Raw genomic sequence first — 22,915 nt, 5'->3', positions numbered from 1 at the left:
CATTCTTAACCAATGGACCATGAGGGTCTTCTCCACTTTTGTATATATTTTAAATTGCACAGAATGAAAAAGTTCAACCAAATGTAATCGACGAATGAAGCCAAATTAAAAAGTCCTCTATATTAAAAAAAACCAAAAAACAAAAATTGTTCTTTGCTCTGACAGCAAAATTCCTTGAAAAACTTGTCTAGCTCCCAGTATTTTCCAGCCCCTTCTCTCTGGGTCCACTCCAACCTGGCTTTTGGCCCCCTAGTACTAAAAGTGGTCTTACTGAAGGCCATTCCCAGGTGGCGCTAGTGGTAAAGAACCTGCCTCTTACTGCAAGAGATGTGGGTTCGATCCCTGGGTCAGGAAGATCCCCTGGCGAAGGAAATGGCAACCCACTCCAGTACTCTTGCCTGGAGAATCCCAAGGACAGAGGAGCCTGGTAGGCTACGGTCCAAAGGGTCACAAAGAGTCGGACATGACTGAAGTAACTTAGGGATTTCTGTGGGGCGAAGTGCCATAGCTAGTTCTTAGCCTCACTGCTAACTCATGGACACACTGAGGTTTCCTACATTTTTATTCCCGATCCTGACTCCAGATTTAACCATGTGCTGGGATGTCTGCGGGGGTGGGGTGGGGGGGATGAGGGGGGGCTGGGGAGTGGGGGAGGCACGCTAGACTTACAGACATCCAAAATCAACTCCTGATCCTGACCCCTGCTCCTCCCCCCAGCTCTCCTGGAAACATCTCATCTTTCTTTCCATCTTTCTGGCTGCTTTGGGCTAACACCTAGGAGTTTTGGGAGATTTCATTCTCTCTCAAATCTCACATCCTACCTGTAAGCCCTGCCTTTAAAACCTGGCTGGACACTGACCTCTCTCACCATGTGGCTGGGGCCAGGTCACTCCTCCTCTGGGTGATACCAAGTCTCCTCACTCCAGGTTTCTGTGCTTGCCGCCCTCCACCCACCACTCTGTGGTTCCTTTTTGTTCCTCTTCTTTTTCTTTTGGCTGCGCTGGGTCTTTGTTGTGGTGCAGCCTCAGGAGTTCCAGCACTCGGGCTTAGTTGCACTATGTGGGATCTTAGTTCCCTGACCAGGGATCGAACCCAGACCCCCTGCACTGGGAGTGAAGAGTCTTAGCTACTGGACCACCAGGGAAGTCCCCTGTTCCTCCTTTTTTTTTTTTAGTTCTACCATTTTATTGCTACCAACCCATCTCCCTCCACCCACGTGCACACGTGCTCAGTCAGGTAACCCCATGGACTGCAGCCCGCCAGGCTCCTCTGTCCACGGACTTTTCCAGGCAAGAATACTGGACTGGGTTGCCATTTCCTTCTCCAGCCCCTGTTCCTCTTCTTGAAACCCTCCATGGGGCATCTCCCTCCTATCTCAGACCTGCTGCTGTTTAATCACTAAGTCGTGTCTGACTCTTTGCGACTCCATGGACTGTAGCCTGCCAGGCTCCTCTGTCCATGGGATTGTCCTGGCAAGAATACTGGAGTGCATTGCCATTTCCTCCTCCAGGGGATCTTCCTGACCCAGGGATCAAATCTTGGCAGGTGGATTCTTTACCACTGAGCCATCTGGGAAGCCCTACCAGACTTTTTATGATCTGTACTCTTCCTCTTCCTGCTCTTATCTCTACTTTTCCCCTCACTCCCTCCCTCCCTTCTTCCAGCCACCCCAGCTGCCTCATGGTTCCCCTCATGTGCCAGGCATAGTCCTGCCACAAGATCTTTGCACTTGCCATGCCTTCTGCCAGGCCTGCTGTGTCCCAAGATAGCAATCTGGCTCCCCCCACCCTCACCTCCTCCAGGTCTTTGCTCTAATGTTACCTTCTCAGCAAGGCCTCTGCAGGCCTCGTCATCTCACTCTCGTCACACACACACACAACACTGCATACTTCTTGCCCTGATTTAAAAAAAAAAACAACTGTCTACTTTCCCAAGAATGTAAGTTTCTTCAGGACAGGGACTTCTGTGTCTTCTTCACAGTAAGTTGTGGCCTCTGGAGCAGTGTCTGGAGTGTCATGCTGGCTCTTAGCTCTGCTCAAGATGAAGGTCAGGGTGAAGGCACACGTGAGCCAGGGTAGACACCAGAGGGAAGGCGCCGGAGCCAGGAGCAAAGGCTACAAAGATTTAATTTAAAATCACAGTGTCTCAGTTGGGCTACCCACCGACAGGGGCAGCCCCATATCCACAGTTCCTCAAGGGGCCCCTCCAGGCTCAGTGTGGAGGGGCTCGCAGGCCAGGCGCCTCCGCTCTCCCTGGGAGGGCGAGAGGGAGGCCAGTTCTCAGGCGCTGGCTGGGGTGGGTTCTACCACTGTTGGCTCCCCCGGCTCCTTCTGTACCAGCTCTGGCTCGTCCTCCCCATCCTGTGGGGGGTGGACCAGAACCTTGTCCAAGATGCCGAACTCCTGGGCCTCCATGGGGCTCATGTAGCGGTCCCTCTCCATGGCCGACTCTGCAGGGGGCGTACAGGCAGGATGCGGGTGGTGAAGAATGGACACCCAAAGGCCACATTCCAGTCTTCAATCAGCCCAAGTCCACCCTGTGTGACCCTGGCCTCCCCATCCCTGTGCCTTGAGTTTCCCCACCAGTAAAATACCTGTTTATTGTTTTTTTAGCTTGTTGATATGTAAATACACATCTAGGAAAGGGCACAGACTGTGGAAGTGGACAGTGTGGTAATTTTCAGACTGAACCCACCCATGCGGCCAGCTCTCAGATCAGACCTCCCAAACCCCACTGGGGACACATCCAGTTGCTAAGTCCCACCCCCCCTGCCCCACCCTGCTGCTGCTGCTAAGTCACTTCAGTCGTGTCTGACTCTGTGTGATCCCATACACGGCAGCCCACCGGGCTCCCCTGTCCCTGGGATTCTCCAGGCAAGAACACCGGAGTGGGCTGCCACCTCCCTCTCCAATGTGTGAAAGTGAAAAGTGAAAAGTGAAAGTGAAGTCGCTCAGTCGTGTCCGACTCTTAGCGACCCCATGGACCGCAGCCTACCAGGCTCCTCCATCCATGGGATTTTCCAGGCAAGAGTACTGGAGTGGGGTGCCATTGCCTTCTCCCTGCCCCGCCCTAACAGTGGCCTAATGGCACAGAGGTTATGCCAGTTTTTTGCTCTTTAAATACATAATCACAGGGACTTCCCTGGCGGACTAGTGGTTAAGACTCCACACTCTCAATGCAGGGGTCCTGGGTTCCATCCCTCATCAGGGAACTAGGTCTTATGTGCTGTAGCTAAGACCTGGTGCAGCCAAATTTAAAAAAAAAAAAAAAAAAAAGACTCTACACTTCACTGCCAGGGACATGGGTTGGACCCCTGATTGGGGAACTAAGATTTTGCATGCCGAGCAATGTGGCCAAAAATATTAAAGTTAATTAATTAAAAAAGTAAATAAACATATAACCAGAGCATTTACTCCTTTTCCCACTCAGCACTGTTTTGGAGATTTATCTCAGTCCTTCTGGCTGTGTAGCGTCCCACCTCATGAATATACCACCACTGGCCACTCATTCTCCTGCTGTCAGGCACTTGGGTCTTTCCCCATTTGGGACTGTAGGAACAGGACTACATTCCCGTCTGCATCTTCAAACAGAAGCACTTGATTCCCTTGGCTACAGGCCGAGCAGAGGAACCAGGTATCTTTCTGGGTGTTCACCCTCAGTGCCCCAGCTTCCTGAAGTGGTTGTAGTTATCACTGTTGCCTGCAGTGAATAAACGTTCCAGTGGCTCCACGCTCCCCTCAGCATTCAGTGGTGTCCGTATTTTCTATTTGAGCTGCTCCAGTGGATTGAAATGGAGCAGGAAACGGCAACCCACTCCAGTATTCTTGCCTGGAGAATCCCATGGACAGAGGAGCCTGGAGGGCTACAGTCCATGGAGTCTCAAAGAATTGGATCCGACTGAGCACACACAGCACAGTGGGCTGAAATGGTATCTCATCAGGGCATTGATCTGCCTTTCCCGAATAACTGATGATGTCATTATTATCATTTTTTCTTTTTTATTGGCCACACCACATGCGGCATGTGGGATCTTGGTTCCCCAACCAGGGATGGAACCTGTGCCCCTTGCAGTGGAAACACAGAGTCCTAAGTACTGGATCTCCAGGGAAGTCCCACTGATGACACTTCATTATTAAACATCATCAATAAAGGTGATGAGAACCTTGGCTTCTGTTTCTTGGCCATTTGGATCTTCTTTGTGGGAGACCCTTGGAGAAGGCAATGACAACCAACTCCGGTACTCTTGCCTGGAAAATCTCATGGACAGAAGAGCCTGGTAGGCTGCAGTCCATGGAGTTGGAAAGAGTCGGACACGACTGAGCAACTTCACTTTCACTTTTCACTTTCATGCATTGGAGAAGGAAATGGCAACCCACTCGTGTTCTTGCTTGGAGAATCCCAGGGACGGGGGAGCCTAGTGGCCTGCTGTCTATGGGGTCGCACAGAGTCAGACATGACTGAAGTGACTTAGCAGCAGCAGCAGCAGCAGCAGTTCAAAACCTTTGGACCTCTTTCAGTCAAGTTTTTTTTGTCTTTTAATTTTTACATTTTTATTATTATTTTTTCTTGGCCACACTGTGCGGTATATGGGATCTTAATTCTCTGACCAGAGATCAGACCCGCATCCCCTGCAGTGGAAGTGTGGAGTCTTAACGACTAGACCACCAGGGAAGTCCCTGGGTCTCTAAAAAAAGTGCTCAGAACAGGGGTTCTCAACTGGGGGTGGGGTGGGGATTCTGATCCCCAGGGGACACTGGGCGATGGCTGGAGATGGTTCTGGCTGTCACCCCTGGAGGGGTTGCTGACAGCTGGTGGGCAGAGCGTGGGGATGTGCCACACATCCTGTAGGGCCCTGGAGGGCCCCCACCACAGGACGATCCAGCCTGGTATCAGCTACACCAGGTCCAGAGGCCTGACCGGTATGCCTGTGTTGGTTCCAATAAAAGAGCAGCCGAGGGCCTTGTAGGGGACGCTCACCGATCACCTGCAGGGTCTGTTTGGTGTGCTTGGCATAGATGCTGTAGAGCTGCTTCTTGAGCTTCATGATCTCCTCCGCCTGGATGGCGATATCTGTGGCTTGGCCCTAGGGGGCCATCCCAAGAGGGAGAAGGTTGGGATCAGGGTCTGCCACTTGCACGGAGAGGGACTCAGGAGACCACCCTGGGTTTCTGGTGCCAGCATTCAGGTGGGTGGGACAGGCCTCTGTGAATGCCTCCATAGTCTGTTTCATCCTTACCACCTCCAGGAAGGCTCTCTGTATTAACTCTATGTTCTTATTTCTGGCAGCTGGTACCTCCCTGACCAGAAGGGAGGGAGCTAATTTCCTAGAGACATCAGAAAGCTGCCCAGAACACACTTTTCACATGCAAAGCTGCCAATCCAAGCCCACACACCCGCCACCTTCTCTGCAGAGCTCTCACACCCTGGGTCACCATCCTCCTGCCCCATCACCCCAGGGTACCAGACAACTAGGGACAATCCCTACGCCCTAGAGCCCACCAACACTATTCATGCTAGCCCATCCTAATCTCACACGTTCTTTCCAGCAGAAACCTCGAAGAAGGCTCCTGCTCACATTCTCCTCTCGACCAACCCTTGTGCCTACGTGTGTGGTCCCCAAGGCCTGGCACACTCCCTCCTCTTGGGATCTGTGAGTCACAAACTGTCTTTTTAATGGCAACCCTCTCCTGGTCAGTTGGCCTCACCATATCTGCATACCAACAAAATCTACATTTTAAACCCACCCCGTCACGTGACTCCTGCCTGTCTGGCTGGTTCACCTGTCTAGACCCCCATCCCCACCCCCAAAGCAGCTCTCAGGGCACACTCACCCGGGCACCCCCAGAGGGCTGGTGGATCATGATGCGGGAGTTGGGGAGCGAGTGGCGCATGCCTGGGGTGCCAGCGGCCAGAAGTAGGGAGCCCATGCTGGCCGCCTGGCCCACACACCACGTGCAGATGGGGTTCAGGATGTATTGCATCGTGTCGTAGATGGCCAGGCCTGAGGTCACCACGCCACCTGTGGATGGGGCCGAGAGTGAGGGGCTGTGCCAGCTACCCCCCACCATCCTTTCTCCTAAGGTCCTGGAGAGGGTTGGGGTCTCAAACAGAAATACTCCCAGGGGTAGGAAGGTGACACAGGCCAGGTGGGGGCAGCAAATGAGGGCTGGCTCCAAAGTGAGCTGACAGTTGCCACACTTGCATGTGAACCCAGTGGAGGATGAGATTGGCCACATTCTCAAGAATTGGGAGAATGCAGTAACTATGAGCGAAGACTCTGGAGCCAGTCTGCCTGGGTATGACCCCTGGCTGGGCAGGTCATCACATGTGACCTTGGGTAAGTCACCCAGCCTCTTGGAGACATGGTGCCTCCTTGTAGGTTGGAGATAACTAGACACTACCCATCACGTGAGAGGCTGCATGAAGAAAATGAGTTAAATGCTTATAAAGTGCTTATAAAAGTGCCCGGCACAGTAAACGATCTATTAAGATTGGCTATTCAGGGAATTCCCCATGTGTCCAGTGGTTAGGGCTTTCACTGCCATGGGCCTGAGTTTGATCCCTGCTCAGGGAACTAAGATCCCACAGGAGGAACAACTCGACCAAACATAAAATAAATTGGCTGTTGGCTATTCTACCTTTTTGGGGGGATAGAGTGGAATCTACTAGTTTAAAAAATTTTGACAACCGAGTCAGGTTGGTAAAACATTATGTATGGGATCAGAGGCAGGTTCAGATGCCTCTTTAAAAAAGCAAGGGAAGAGGCAGATTTTGGAGGTTTCCAGACCCTCTGGAGATTCCGAAGGAAGCTCTGCCCCCTTTCTTGCTCCAGAGACAGAACCTCCCTAATTAGGGGCCTCAGTCCCTGGAGTCACCAGGTGTGTCCCCAGGAGTGCCCCTGGCACCCGGGGAAGGCACTGCTCACCGGGGCTGTTGATGTACATGTGGATGGGTTTCTTGTTGCTTTCCGACTGCAGGAACAGCAGTTGCGCGATGACCAGGCTGGCGACACTGTCATCGATCTGCAAGTGAGGAGGGCAGGGGTGTCCTCAGATGGGCGTGAAAGCTAAGGGCGGCAGTTATGGGGTGGCTGGGGTTGAGTCAGGGCACCAGAATGGTGGTCAGGGCCCAAGTAAGACAGATCGGGAAGCGTTCAGGACCAGGAGTGGATGTGGTGGGGGGTGATCCGGAACCAGGGGGTTGGGGACACAGGAAGGGGGGACTCAGGCAACAGGAAGGAAAGGGGTGAGGAGGTTGGGGAGGAGAGACTGGAGCCCAGGAATGGGGAGGAGGATCATTGGTGAGGGAGCGAGTCAGAGATTAGGGAGGGAGACGCAGAGGATTTAAAGGAGTAGAAGAGGGACTCCAGGCCAGGAGGGAGCATCAGGGGGCTTATATGCCCAGGAAGCAGGGGGTGTCAGATTGGGACAAGAGCGTCAGCCTAGGGAGGAAAGTCATGGGGGAGAAGTCAGGTTTGCGGAGATCTGGGCAGGCGAAGGGGAGGATCGCGGCGGGAGGCACTCACAGGGCCCATGACGCACACAATACGCTCCCGAAGCAGTCGCGAGTAGATGTCATAGGCGCGCTCGCCGCGACCCTGGGGAAGAAAGACGCGGGTGAGGGTCAGACGCCCTCCGTGCCCCAAGCCCTTGCACCCACGGGCCGTGTCCCCGCCCGGCCACTGTACCGTCTGCTCCACCACGATGGGAATGAGCGGGAGAGCCCGGGCCGCCGTCGCGTGCAGGCTCCGCTGCGGGGCCAGGCGATTCTCGGGCGTCCGCTGCGGGGGAAAGCGGGCGGCGAGGCGAGGCCCCAGCGCTGGGCACAAGCCGGCCGCCACCCGGCCCCCCCTAAGCAATATTTTGGGCCACATCGCGTCGCACGTCCCTCCCGGCTTCCGTACGATGCCGGAACTACAACTCTCAGCGTGCTTTGCGCCCGCGGCGCTGGCTCACGAGACCGCCCACTTCCGGGAAGCACAGGGCACGCTTCGGGGCGGGGCGATGGAGGGGGGGAGCCAGAGACGTGGTGCTCGAGTGGAGCCGGAGAGCTTCCAAGATAACTGAGTCTTTCTGAAGAATCGTCATAGTTTTCTGCTTTTCACTGCTAATTTAAAAAAATCAGCTCCGTTCGCCCGCTGGGCCTGGGCCTCAACGATCATCCAGCCTGGTGGGGCCGACTCCCGAGACCTTCCCATCCGTCTATGGTTATGCATGCGGTAGTGGGAAGGCCCCAAGATGTGCAAGCCCAAGGGTGGAAGTTGCGAACTTGGCCCGGGAGGTCGGTCTGGAAAGGCTTCCTAGGAGGAGCGGGTGTTGGAGCTGGGCTCTGAAGGATGTATAGGAGTTTGTTACGTAGGGAAAGGCATTCCTGGCAAAAGGAGGACAATGGACAAAGGTGTAGGGGGGTGAAGGAAGGCTCCTGGTAACGTTTGGAACCTCTTTTTGCCTCTAGATGGTCTCAGGGTGGACTCTCTTTCATCTTTCAGTTCTAATGTCACCTGGGAATTGTTCCTTATTTTGTCTCCAGAGCCTAGAACAGTTGCCTGGCACACAGTAGGTGCTCATTAAGTACACGTTGAACCCAGAGATGAAGTGGTAAAGGAGGTAGCTTAAGAGCTTAGGGCTTTGAATTCAACTATACTTCAATAAAAAATAAAAAAAAATACTTAATGTAACTTTTAGGAGTAAATTAAATAACATATTTCAAAACTTTAAAAAAAAGAAGAGCCGAGGGCTTTGAAGGCAGCTTTCCCATATGCCAAGCCTGGTTTAGCCACTGACATGCTGTGTGATCTTCAGGTACATTGTTTAACTCCTCTGAGCCTGAAGTTTCTTGTTTGGAAGATGGTGATGATCAAACCGGTTTTACAGGGAAGGATTTGAGGATTCCTGCTGCTGAGGCAGCAGAGTAACATTCTCTGTGTTTAAATCTTGGCCCCACTGTCATGGTCCATGCCCGGGTTGGAAAAGAATTTCCAGACATGAAGCAGAATGAGAGGAGAATAGAGTTTATTAGAGTGGGAGACACTGTTAGAACAGTGGGCCAGCTCAAGGGAGATCCAACGTTGAATAGGGGTCCTTAGTCCACTTTTATACCCAGAGTACAAGGAGTGGGATGGGGGTCTTGCAGGTCATTTGCTGATTGGATGACGCAGGTATACTGGGTGGGGGAAGAGTAAGACAAATACCCTCTCCCTGTGTGGGGTAGGAGAGGAGACAGGAGGACCTGAAATCTGTTAATAGTTACAACATGGGGGAGAGAAGGATGATAAGGGTCTGGTTTTTCCATTCCTGCATTCCAAGACCCTCCTTGGTTTTATCTGCTCTTTAGTCCTTGGGTCATCACACCCATTACTCAACTAGTTTGTGTGTCCCTGTGCCTTACTTTCCTCTCTATAGAATGGACATAATAGTAATAAACTACATCCTGGGGTCATTGTCAGGTCCTCAGAATTGGACCTGGAATGTAGCAAGGACTCAATTTGTATTAGCTATTGACGTGTGTTTGGTGGGACAGATTTCTCTCTCTCTCTCTCTCTCTATATATATATATATATACACACACATATTTACTATTTATATATTATATATATTATTCTATATATATTTTATTTATTTATTTTTAACTGGAGGACAGTTGCTTTACGACATTGTGTTGGTTGCTGCCGTACAGCGACATGAATCGTCTGTAGGTCTACATATGTCCTCTCCCTCTTGAACCTCCCTCCCACCTCCCACCCCATCCCACCCCTCTGGTTTGTCACAGAGCACCGGATTTAAGCTTCTTGTGTCATACAGCACATTTCCACTGGCTGTCTAATTTTACATATGGTGATTGATGTGTATTAGTTATTGTAGGTGCCCAATATGCTACTGGAGATCAGTGGAGAAATAACTCCAGAAAGAAAGAAGGGATGGAGCCAAAACAAAAACAATGCCCAGTTGTGGATGTGACTGGTGATAGAAGCAAGGTCCGATGCTGTAAAGAGCAATATTGCATAGGAACCTGGAATGTTAGGTCCATGAATCAAGGCAAATTGGAAGTAGTCAAACAGGAGATGGCAAGAGTGAATGTCGACATTCTAGGAATCACCGAACTAAAATGGACTGGAATGGGTGACCATTCCAGAAAAACATTTATTTCTGCTTTATTGACTATGCCAAAGCCTTTGACTCTGTGGATCACAATAAACTGTGGAAAATTCTGAAAGAGATGGGAATACCAGACCACCTGACCTGCCTCTTGAGAAACCTATATGCAGGTCAGGAATCAACAGTTAGAACTGGACATGGAACAACGGACTGGTTTCAAATAGGAAAAGGAGTACATCAAGGTTGTATATTGTCACCCTGCTTATTTAACTTCTATGCAGAGTACATTATGAGAAATGCTGGGCTGGAAGAATCACAAGCTGGAATCAAGATTGCTGGGAGAAATATCAATAACCTCAGATATGCAGATGACACCACCCTTATGGCAGAGAGTGAAGAGGAACTAAAAAGCCTCTTGAGGAAAGTGAAAGAGGAGAGTGAAAAAGTTGGCTTAAAGCTCAACATTCAGAAAACTAAGATCATGGCATCTGGTCCCATCACTTCATGGCAAATAGATGGGGAAACAGTGGAAACAGTGTCAGACTTTATTTTGGGGGCTCCAAAATCACTGCAGATGGTGATTGCAGCCATGAAATTAAAAGACGCTTACTCCTTGGAAGGAAAGTTATGACCAACCTAGATAGCGTATTAAAAAGCAGAGACATTACTTTGCCAACAAAGGTCCATCTAGTCAAGGCTATCGTTTTTCCAGTGGTCATGTATGGATGTGAGAGTTGGACTGTGAAGAAAGCTGAGCGCTAAAGAATTGATGCTTTTGAACTGTGGTGTTGGAGAAAACTCTCGAGAGTCCCTTGGACTGCAAGGAGATCCAAGGATCTGTCCATTCTAGAGGAGATCAGTCCTGGGTGTTCATTGGAAGGACTGATGCTGAAGCTGAAACTCCAATTACTTTGGCCACCTCATGTGAAGAGTTGACTTACTGGAAAAGACCCTGATGCTGGGAGGGATTGGGGGCAGGAGGAGAAGGGGACGACAGAGGCTGAGATGGTTGGATGGCATCACCGACTTGATGGACGTGAGTTTGAGTAAACTCCAGAAGTTGGTGATGGACAGGGAGGCCTGGCGTGCTGCGATTCATGGAGTCACAAAGAGTTGGACACGACTGAGCAACTGAACTGAACTGAACTATTGTGTTAGATCTGTAACCATGGGCATCCAAGAAGCCCTCCCAAATAAGGGTCCATTTGGCATGGGTTTTCCTGGAGAAGGAAATGGCAACCCATTCCAGTATTCTTGCCTGGAAAATCCCATGGATGGAGGAACCTGGTAGGCTATGGTCCATGGGGTCGCAAAGAGTCGGACACCACTGAGCGACTTCACTTTCTTTCTTTCTTTGATGCATATGTAGGAGTTCACAGGCAGACCATTGCTAATTGCTGGACTCTGAACTCGAAGTGTAGTTTTGTGCCTGGTCTGATGAAGAGATAGAGAAGGACACAGACACTTTTCACTTTATGGAATCAGGGGCAGGAAAGAGGAAAGAATGTGAAAGTGGAAGAGTATAGAGGAGACCTTGGAGGCACCTGGGCTTCCCTATGGCTCAGCTGGTAAAGAATCCACCTGGAATGCGGGAAACCTGGGTTTGGTCCCTGGGTTGAGAAGATCCCCTGGAGAAGGGAATCATTCCAGTATTCTGGTCTGGAGAATTCCATGGACTGTATAGTCCACGGGCTCGCAAAGAGTCGGACACGACAGAGCAACTTTCAGTCACTCACTGGAGGCACCCTGGTGCCAGGAGAGATGTTTCCACCGCAGTGACTGAAGAAGTGGGTGAGCAGCATTGGCTCTTCCAGTTTCTGCGATGAGTCAGGTGGGTGACCCTGCCCAGCCGGTTTCCCTGAGGCCGGAGCTCCCACCCTGCCTCTGGGGAGAAGGGCTGTCCCATCAGTTGCCACCACCCCCGCAGTGCTCCGCTCAAGCACTGTCCCACACTCCTGCCCTCACTGCCTGTGTTATACCTGCTCTATCCAGGTAGGCACAGTTCAACTACTTTTCACCTCCTGCGTCCTTGTCATTACCCTTAATAACACCCTTGTCAGTGTTGCAGCTTCTCCCCTGCTCTGGACTCCTTGCTGTTATTTCATTCAGCAGCCTGAGTGATCCTTGTAAAGGCTTTTTTTTTGGTGGGAGAGGGCAGCCCCTGGGCCTCATGGCTTGCGGGATCTTAGTTCCCTGACCAGGGATTGAATCTGGGCAAATCCTATCCACTAGACTATCAGGATACTCCCCAGAAGCTAAGCCACATCCCTCCCTTACCTAAAATCCTCCCCTTGGCTTCCCATCACCCCTGCTGACCTCTACCCTCCTCTTCTTCCACCCTTTCTTCTCCACTTGGCTTCAGGGGCCACGCTGGCCCACTTCTGCTCTCCAGACATGCCAAGTGCCTTCCAGCCACTTGGCCTCTGCCTGAATCTTGCTCAACACAAAAATCTCTATTCAAACACCACCTCCTTAGGACTTTCCTGGTAGTCCAGGGGCTAAGACTCTGCTCCCAAAGAAGAGGGCCCGGGTTTAATCCCTGGTCAGGGACCTAGATCCCACATCCTGCAGCTAAGAGTTTTCATGCAGCAACTGAAGATCCCATATGCCCCAACCAAGACCTAGAACAGCCAAATAAGTAAATATTAAAAAAACAAAGCCAAAAAACCATTACCTCTTTAGAGAAGCCTTGTGAAATGATGTTTATTTGTTTTTTGAGCAACCCCTTCTGATATATTCTATTTTATTGTCTTCTATTCCACTTCATTTAAACTGGGGTTTTCCAACCTCAGGACTATTAACATTCTGTGTTGGATGATTCTTTGTCCGGGAAGGGGTGCTGTCCTGGGTACTGTAGGGTGTGGAGCAGCATCCCTGGTCCCACCCACTAGATACCAGTAATCCTCTCTCCATCATAACAACCCAAACTCTCCAAAGTTTCCAGGTGCTGAAGTGCCCCCTGCCCAGGATAGACCTGCTTCTGGTTGAAAGTCACCAATCTAAAGTGGGCAGTGACCCGAAATGAAAAAAACAAAGCAACTTTTGAACAGCACATGGCACATTATAGGCACTCAGATATTTATGAATCTCTTGTTTTTCCAGAATTTGCTCTGAATATTCCCAATGAATGAATGAATCAGGGGAGGAAGAATCAGTTTGAACACTTGGCTGCAAATCAGTCCATCCTACCGGTTGTTGGGTTTCCCTGGTGGCGCTAGTGGTAAAGAATCCTCCTGCCAGTGCAGGAGATGTAAGAGACACGGGTTCAATCCCTCGGTTGGGAAGATCCCCTGGAAGAGGAAATGGCAATTCACTCCAATATTCTGGCTTGGGAAATCTCATGAACAGAGGAGCCTGGTGGGCTACAGTCTATGGGGTCGCAAAGAGTCTGACACGACTGAGCCTCTGAGCATCAGTTTTCAGTCCAGGATCCGAGAAAACTCTGATCACTGTTTGCTTTTCTTAGATGAATGCAAAACAGGCCTGTTGAATTGATAGAGATTGAAAATTTAAAAAAAAAAAAAAGGAAAGAAAGAAGCAGAAACCTTGAGGGCTGAATAGGCTATGGGTAAATGGATTCCCCCAGGTAAAGGCTCGCCGAGGGTATTACTACTGGAATTGAAGCTGACACCAAATTTTAAATTCTCACAATCTACTTCTAGAGATTCATTTTTAGGAAATGGCTCAAGGCGAGATTTAGCCACAGGGCTGTTTATGATAGAACAGATCTTCCTTGACTAATGATGAGGTTACATCTCATAAACCCATCATACATGAACATATCATAAGTTGAAAATGCATTATGGGAAATTCCCTGGTGGTCCAGTGGTTAGGACTCCCAAGTTCTTACTGATGGGACCCAGGTACTATCCCTGGTTGGGAAATGAAAATCCCACAAGCCATGCTACTGCTACTGCTAAGGCACTTCAGTCGTGTCCAACTCTGTGCGACCCCATCCCTGGGATTCTCCAGCCATAAGGTGAGGTCAAAGAAGAAGAAGAATAAAATAAAACACAAATGCTCAACTAATTGAAGAATTCACATCCAAGATGGCTTACTCACGTAGCTAGCAAGTTGGATAGTTGACTACTGTTGGGAGGCTTCAGTTCTTTCCCAAGTAGACCTTTTGATTAATTGAGTGTCCTCACAACATGGCGGCCAACTTCCCCTTAGAATAAGTGATCCAAGAGAGCATGGTGGAAGCTGTAATATGTTATATGGCTCAGCTTTGAAACTCACACATGGTTATTTCTAGTGGTCACACAGGCTAACCACGATTCAGTGTGGGACTAGAGACTATGCTGGGGCTGACTGCCAGGAGGTGGGCATCATTGGAGATCATCTCAGAGAGTGGTCACCACACCCTTGCATCCTAGGGCTACGTTTCTCAGCATCTCTTGCATCCCAGGAGCCATGTGATATGTTCATTCACCAAGGGACCCTGCAAGGAGATGCTGTGTGACCCTTACAAGTCCAGGAGCTTGAGGAGCAGGCATGACTTCTCCCCTCTCTTTTGACTCCCATCAGCTCTCGCAGCTGAATCCAGTGGCCTGATAAACAAGGAGGAGCCTGGGAGGGGAACCACCTGCCAATCAGAAGCACAGTTTTAAAAAGTTATTTATTTGGCTGCATGCAGGATCTCTCTCTCTCTTTTTTTTTTTTTTTTTGCAGCACATGGGATCTTTAGTTGTGGCTTTTGAACTTTTAGTTGCGATATGCAGGAGCTAGTTCCCCAAGCAGGGATTGAACCTGGGCTCCCAGCTTGGGGAGCTTGGAGTCTTAGCCACGGGACCACCAGAGAAGTCCCAGGAACACACATTTTGGATTTTTTTCTTTCTTCTTACATTTTGGGTTTTAGATGGCTAAGCAACAAATTTCCTGAATAAATCAACAAAAAATTGTAAAGCAATTATCCTCCAATTAAAAATACATTTAAAAATCATAACCCCCCAAAAAAAGAAATTAAAAAATGAACAAACAAGCTTCCATCATATCTGAGTCATTAAACATTTTGGGTTGTTTGTTGCAGCATCTAATATTACCTAATTAATTCAGGAGTGGATTGAATTCCTCAGGAAGGGGAGGGAAGCTTCAAACCTGCCTGGCTGGAGTCACTGGGGGCATGGAGGTGATTTTTACTGAGATGGGGATGTCAGTTTTGGGTAAGATTAGGGCAGAGTCTCTCAACTTTGACACTTATGACATTTGGGGTTGAATTAGTCAGCCTTTTGGCTAAGATCAAGTGTACTATGGGGACTTCCCAGGTGGCACAGTGGTAAAGAATCTGCCTGCCAGTGCAGGAGATGTAAGAGACACAGCTTTGATCCGCAGGTCAGGAAGATCCCCTGGAGGAGGAACCTGATGGGCTATAGTCCATAGGGTCACAAAGAGTAGGACATGACTGAATGACTAAGCACACAGCACAGGGGTCCCCAACCTCCGGGGCACAGACTGGTACCCTCCTGTCAGATCAGCAGAAGCATTAGATTAGAAATAAAGTGCACATAAATGTAATGCACTTGAGTCATTCTGAAATCATCCCTCCCCACTCTTCTCTGCACTGCCTCCCCCCCACCTCCAACCCCAACCCGGTCCATGGGAAAATTGTCTTCCATGAGACCGGTCCCTGGTGCCAAAAATGTTGGGAACTGCCAGCCTGAAGTTCTTTGTTGTGGGGGTTCATCCTGCACACCTAGCCTCCATTCACTAGATGTCAGTAGCGTCCTCCCAGTCATGTCCACCAAGAAGGTCTCTAGACATTGCACAATGGCCCCTGCTCAGAACCACTGGGTTGGGATCTGGGGAGCTAGGGCAGCCTGTGGATACTGGAGTGGAGACTTCCAGGAAGCGGGTGGTTCTGTAATTCTGGCACTCAGGTAGCATGGGAGAGGGTGAGCTCTCCCTTCCCTACCCTGTCCCAGGAACAATGGGTTGAAGTTAGAGGAGGGAGCCGGGACTGGGATGGGGGCAGTCACAGGCCCAAGGAAGAGAATGGTCCAGCAGAAGAACAAACGTGGCAGGTGGACAGGCTGTTGAGATCAGCCGTCAGTTTCAGAAGCATCAGATGCTTTGGGGAGCCATTGAGCTGGGAGAGGGAGCTTGTGGGGGTGGGGTGGGGTGGAGTGGAGGGGAATGTTAGTCACTCAGTCATGTCTGACTCTTTGCGACCTCATGAACTGTAGCCCACCAGGCTCCTCTGCCCATGGAATTCTCCAGGCAAGAATACTGGAGCGGGTTGTCATTCCTTCTCCAGGGGAATCTTCCCATTCTAGGGATTGATCCTGGGTCTCCTGCAATTGAGCGAGGGGGGGGGGGCATTTAAATGGGCTGTCAGCAATGACAAATATATTGTGCATTCACTTTTTTTTACCCCTCTTTCTGGCCTCGCTGCATAGCAGGTGGGATCCTAGTTCCCCAACCAGGAATCTAACCTGGGTCCCCTGCAGTGGGAGCTGAGTCTTAACCACTGAACCACCAGGGAAGTCTCTGTGTATTCAGTTTTATTGATTGACATGGAAAGAGTCCCATGGTGTAACTTTTAAAAAATATTTCATTTATTTATTTTTGGTTGTGCTGGGTCTTTGGTGCTGCATGTGGGCTTTCTCCAGTTGCATCGAGTGGGGGCTGCTTTCTAGTTGGGATAGGCAGGCTTCTCATCGAGATGGCTTCTCTTGTTGCAGAGCACAGGTTTTAGAGTACAGGCTTCAGTAGTTGTGCACGGGCTTGGTTGCTCTGCAGCATGTGGGATCTTCCCAGACCAGGGATCGAACTGGTGTGTCTCCAGCATTGCAGGCAGTTTCTTAACCACTGGACCACCAGGGAAGCCCCCCATGGTGTAATTTTAAAAGTTATTGGAATATATGAAAATTCCAGTAGTTAGGACACTGAGCTTCTGCTGCAGAGGGCATGGGTTTGATCCCTGGTTCAGAAATGAAGACTCCATATGCCTGTGCCATTTTCTGTTTCTGTGAATCTATTTCTGTTTTGTAAATAAGTTCATTTTTATCGGTTTTTTTTAGATTCCGCATGTAAGTGATATGATATGGTACGTGTCTTTATCTGTTTGGTTTACTTCATTTAGGATGATAATCTCTAATTCCATCCTTGTTGCTACACATGGCATTATTTCATATAATACATTATTATATATATATATACCACATCTTTATCCATTCATTTGTTGTGGGCACTTAAGTTGCTTCCATGTCTTGGCTATTGTAAAAGTGCTGCTGTGAACATTGAGGCATGTGTATCTTTTCGAATTAAGTTTTTCTAGATGGCTTCAATTTTTAAATTGGAAAGTATTCAGTTATTATTATTATTTTTGGCCTGTGACATGTGGGATCTTAGTTCCCCAACCAGGGATTGAACTCGTACACCCTGCATTGGCAGTGTGGAGTCTGAACACTGGACCACCAGAGAAGCCTCCAATCATTGTTCAGTGATAATTATCAACAGGTAAGGGGTGGTGGAGTAGGGGAGAGAGTCCTGGGTTCAGTCTCTACCCCACTACTTATTTCCCGAGACCTTGAATGAGGTTCTGAAAGTTTTGTAAGTGTATTCTCCTTACCTGACGAATGGGGAGAATCTTCTTCTGGGCAAGTAATTAGGTATTAATACTTCATAAAAGTCTGTCTGTTACTTCACTGCCCACACACACACACACACACATATATACACACATGCACACACACACACACACACACAAACCCTCAAGAAATGCAATCCATCTGGTAGACCAAGCCTATAAATTTCAATATTCATGAAAAGAACACAACAAAAAGTGGTGGGAAACCATGAGGTTTTCTAAACTTAAGTCATTCAAATGTGTGCCGGCTATACAATCATGAATAATTTTGCTGTAAATCCCCTCGTTTAAGACATTCAAATATACATTTAGTTTAAAATAGAAACTTTAAATGACTGCCATACGTGGAAAAATGGAATGACATACCAGAAATAGATGGAAACTGAATTAAAAAAAACACAGTGAAAGCAAAACACTGTTTTTAAGTGGAGAGAGAGGAGCCTGTCTTCTCCATATGTTCCTGGTAAGCTGTCCTGGAAATTCACAATGTGAATGCCTCAGACTACCAGTGGAACCATGAGCTAAGCCCATTATACCCTGACCCATTTTTAAAGAAATATTTATTTATTTGGCTGTGCTGGGTCTTAGTAGTGGTATGCAGGATCTGTTAGTTGTGGCATGTGAACTCTTAGTTGTGGCATGTGGGAGTCTAGTTCCCTGACCAGGGATCAAACTCAGACCCCCTGCATTGGGAGTGTGGGAATGCAGGGTCTTAGCCACTGGACCACCAGGGAAGTCCCACCTGACCCATTTCTGCTATGAACCCAGGACTCCATCACCCAAAGACCACAACCCTGTACACCCCTATTTTTTTTTTACCTTCTTTCTTCCTTGTTCAACTTGGTTTAATATCAACTCTATTGACATGTAATGTCCAGTTCATAAAATGTATCCATTTTAAGGCTTTGTGCTTAGTCCTCTCTGACTCTTTGAGACCCCATGAACTGTAGCCCACCAGGCTCCTCTGTCCATGGGATTTTTTTCCAGTCAAGAACACGGGAGCACATTGCCATTTCCTCCTCCAGGGGATTTTCACCGCCCAGGGCTCGAACCAGTGTCTCCTGTCTCCTGCATCTCAGGCGGATTCTTTACCGCTGAGCTATCCGGGAGGCCCCAGGTGGCTCAGTGGTAAAGAAGCCGCCTGCCAATGCAGGAGATGCAAGAGACATGGGTCAGATGCCTGGGTTGGAAAGATCCCCTGGAATAGGAAGTGGTAACATGGTCCAGTATCTTGCCTGGGAAAAAATCCCATGGATGGAGGAGCCTGGCCAACTACAGTCCATGGAGTCGCAGAGAATCAGACGCGACTGAGCACAGTTTAAGTGTATAGTTTGATGAGTTTTGACAAACCCACAGTGTCTCCACTTCCCCAGTCAACACAGAGAACCTTTACATCACCCAAGAAAGATTGCCCTGGGTCACTTTGCATTAACCCTATCCCATCCTCATCTACAAATGACCATTTATCTGATTTTCTGTCACTCAAGATTAGATTTCCCTTTATTAGAATTTCATGTAGATGGAACCATATAGTAAGCAGTCTTTTGTGACTGGCTTCTTTCATTAACATAGTGTTTTTGAGAGTGACTGGTGCTGTTGTGTATATTCATTGATTCATTCGTTCCTTTCAAGGCTGAATAATATTCCATTGTGTGGATGTACCAGAGTTGATCTGTTAATCCCAACCTCCTAATGTATCCCTCTCCCAGCCACCCCCTCACCCCTGCTTTCCCATAGTTTTTTTCTATGTCAGTAAGTCTGTTTTTGTTTTGTAAATAAGTTAACTTTGTATCTTTTTTTTTTTAGATTCCACATATAAGTGATATCGTAGGCTGTTTGTCTTTGATCATCTCTAGTTCCATCCATGTTGCTGCAGCAGGTGGCAATATTTCCACTCCTTCCCTTTTTAATGTCTCTTGAACCCACTCTAACCGGACTTTCTCCCAACAACTCCACTGAGACACAAATGGGTGAGGTCACCAGTGACTTTCAAACGGCCAGATCTGACGGTCAGTTTCTTTTGACGGGTCTCAGCTGTGGTCCCTGGGATCTTCAGTGACATTTGGAATCTTTGGTTGTGGTGTACGGATTCTCTAGTTCTGGTATGACGGCTCAGTTGCCCTGAGGCTTGTGGGATCTTAGTTCTCCAACCAGGGATTGAACCCAGGCCTCCAGCAGTGGAAGAGCGGTGTCCTAACCACCAGACCACCAAGGAGTGCCCCTAATTTGTCAACTTAAAATACTTTTCATGTTGAAACATTTCTATTGCAACAGGAAAGTTGCAAGACAATGCCATGAACTGCCATGTATCTTTTACCCAAATTTACCAATCACTACTATTTTGTCATATCGCCTGCCAGTGTCCAACTCTGGGTGACCTCACGGACTGCAGCCTGTCAGGCTCCTTTGTCCATGGGAATTCTCCAGGCAAGAGTACTAGAGTGGGTTGCTGTGCCTTCTTCCCTTCCTGACCCAGGGATGGAACCCGCGTCTCTTTTTTTTTTTTTTTAAGTTGGAGGCTAATTACTTCACAACATTTCAGTGGGTTTTGTCATACATTGATATGAATCAGCCATAGAGTTACACGCATTCCCCATCCTGATCCCCCCTCCCACCTCCCTCTCCACCCGATTCCTCTGGGTCTTCCCAGTGCACCAGGCCCGAGCACTTGTCTCATGAATCCCACCTGGGCTGGTGATCTGTTTCACCATAGATAGTATACATGCTGTTCTTTTGAAAACATCCCACCCTTCACCTTCTCCCATAGAGTTCAAAAGTCTGTTCTGTATTTCTGTGTCTCTTTTTCTGTTTTGCATATAGGGTTATCGTTACCATCTTTCTAAATTCCATATATATGTGTTAGTATGCTGTAATGTTCTTTATCTTTCTGGCTTACTTCACTCTGTATAATGGGCTCCAGTTTCATCCATCTCATTAGAACTGATTCAAATGAATTCTTTTTAACAGCTGAGTAATATTCCATGGTGTATATGTACCAGAGCTTCCTTATCCATTCATCTGCTGATGGACATCTAGGTTGCTTCCATGTCCTGGCTATTCTAAACAGTGCCGCTATGAACATTGTGAACCCGAGTCTCTTGTGTCTCCTGCATTGGCATGCAGATTCTTTACCACTAGTGTCACCTAGGAAGCCCAGGATACTCTCTTGCTGCTGCTGCTAAATCGCTTCAGTCATGTCTGACTCTGTGCGACCCCATAGACAGCAGCCCACCAGGCTCCCCCGTCCCTGGGATTCTCCAGGCAAGAACACTGGAGTGGGTTGCCATTTCCCTCTCCAATGCATGAAAGTGAAGTTGCTCAGTCGTGTCCAACTCTTAGCGACCCCATGAATTGCAGCCTACCAGGCTCCTCCATCCTTGGGATTTTCCAGGCAAGAGTACTGGAGTGGGTTGCCATTGCCTTCTCCGGAATACTCTCTTAGGTAACCATGATTCATTTATCAAATTCTGAAAATTCCTGCCTATTTAATACTATTATCTAATAAACAGTCCATATTCAAAGACCTGGGAAATCTGGGAAAGATTGAGGGCAGGAGGAGAAGAGTGTGACAGAGGATGAGATGGTTGGATAGCATCACTAACTCAATGTACATGAGTTTGAGCAAATTCCAGGAGACAGTGAATGACAGGGAAGCCTGGCGGGCTACAGTCCATGGGGTTGCAAAGAGTTGGACATGACAGAGTGACTGAACAACAACAATTTAAAGTTCACCAATTGCCTGATCATGTCTTTCAGAGCCTTGGATATTTTCAGATTTAAAATTTTTGCCCTTCTGTGCCTGTAACCATGATTTACTTAAGCATCATCTTTAAATTAAACTCACTTTTCAAAAACATGATCCCATACATTTATTTCAGGAGGCAATTGTACATTGCACCCCTAAATGGAAAGTCAGAAAAGTAAGCAAGTAGAAAGCAGCTCTGGGACTTCCCTGGCGGTCCTGTAGTTAAGTCTCTACCTGCCGTTACTGTGTCCTTCTGCTTCTCCGTGTATTCATTCTATCCATTTTCGAGTGTTTGATATTGGAACTCCAACCAAAAATCTTAATTTATCTACTTAAAAAAGTTGTAAGATATAGTGGAACTATATGTAACCTTGTTCTGTATTTTCCAAGTCTCCTGTAAATGGGTTATTGTGCTTTCATAATTAAAAAAAAAAAAAAGAATCCACCTGCCACTGCAGGGGTTCCACCCCTGGTCTGGGAAGATCCCACAAACCATGGGACAACTAAGTCTGTGTGCCGCAAGTACTGAGCCCAACAAGAGAAACCACCACAGTGAGGAGCCTGTGCACCACAACTGGAGAAAGCCCACTTGCCACAACTAGAGAAAGCCCATGAGGCCACGAAGACCCAGCATGGCCAAAAAGAAAGAAAGAAAGAAAAGAAAACAACTCCAAAAGCTCCTACTGGTGTATATGCACGTATACATCAGATGTACACACACAAACACATACACACAAATATACACAGACACACACACACCAGAGACACAAATACCTCAAGAAAGGGAAGTTAAAGGTCAAAATACTAATAATACTGAGAGTATATCTGGGTGGAAGATTCCCCAAACTTTCTTCTATTTTTAAATGTTTAATAGGAAGTGGTTTTCTTTTAAAAATCTGTGCTGTTGAAATCTGTCTTAGCAATTTAAAATGCACCGATTTCCACTAGTTATTAGAGAAATGCAAGTCAAAACTACAATATCACCTCATACCAACCAGAATGGCTATCATCATAAAGTTCACAAACAGTAAATGCCGGAGAGGGTATAGAGAAAAGGGCAGACCCCTACACTGTTGGTGGGAATGTAAGTAGGTGCAGCCACTAGAGAATGGTGTGATGCTCCTCAAGAAACTAAAAATAGAGCTCCCACATTCCCACTCCTGGTTATATATCTGGAGAAAACCATAATTTGAAAGATACATGCACTGCAGTGTTCATCGCAGCACTGTTTACAATAGCCAGGACAGGGAAGCAACCTAAATGTCCATCTATAGATGAATACATAAGGAAGATATGGTACATACAGTGGAATATTACTCAGCCATTAAAAAGAATGAAATGATGCCATTTGTAGCAACATGGGGTGCACTGAGAGATTGTCATACTGAGTGAAGTAAGTCAGAAAAGGAGAAATATCACATGACATCCCTTATATGTGGAATCTAAAGAGAAATGATACAAGTGAACTTACTTACAAAACATAAACAG

General features: G+C 48.1%; 2 protein-coding genes across 3 annotated transcripts in view; one reads left to right on the top strand and one right to left on the bottom strand.

The window, feature by feature from the left end:
- The window catches only part of ACER1 (alkaline ceramidase 1), a 55,507-nt gene that overhangs the window by 1,895 nt on the left and 30,697 nt on the right, over positions 1–22,915 (top strand). The window contains exon 1 of one of the 2 annotated variants that reach the window (XM_043466357.1): positions 11,717–11,925. The exons of the other annotated variant lie outside the window; for it this stretch is intronic. Within the exon in view, the coding sequence (XP_043322292.1) occupies positions 11,917–11,925 (9 nt within the window). The 5' untranslated portion in view covers positions 11,717–11,916. Of the gene's footprint in view, positions 1–11,716; positions 11,926–22,915 lie in introns of those variants that run through there. 2 annotated transcript variants of the gene reach the window in all.
- Positions 2,109–7,966, bottom strand: LOC122440291 (caseinolytic mitochondrial matrix peptidase proteolytic subunit). The gene is made up of 6 exons (XM_043466355.1): positions 7,688–7,966; positions 7,526–7,597; positions 6,926–7,022; positions 5,832–6,019; positions 4,978–5,083; positions 2,109–2,449 (listed from the first exon to the last, which is right to left on the bottom strand). The coding sequence occupies exons 1-6, from the start codon at positions 7,871–7,873 to the stop codon at positions 2,280–2,282; spliced, it is 819 nt and encodes a 272-aa protein (XP_043322290.1). The 5' UTR covers positions 7,874–7,966; the 3' UTR covers positions 2,109–2,279.

This window comes from Cervus canadensis, chromosome 4, assembly GCF_019320065.1.
Source record: "Cervus canadensis isolate Bull #8, Minnesota chromosome 4, ASM1932006v1, whole genome shotgun sequence".
NCBI lineage: Eukaryota > Metazoa > Chordata > Mammalia > Artiodactyla > Cervidae > Cervus > Cervus canadensis.
This window is presented reverse-complemented; position numbering and strand designations above follow the sequence as displayed.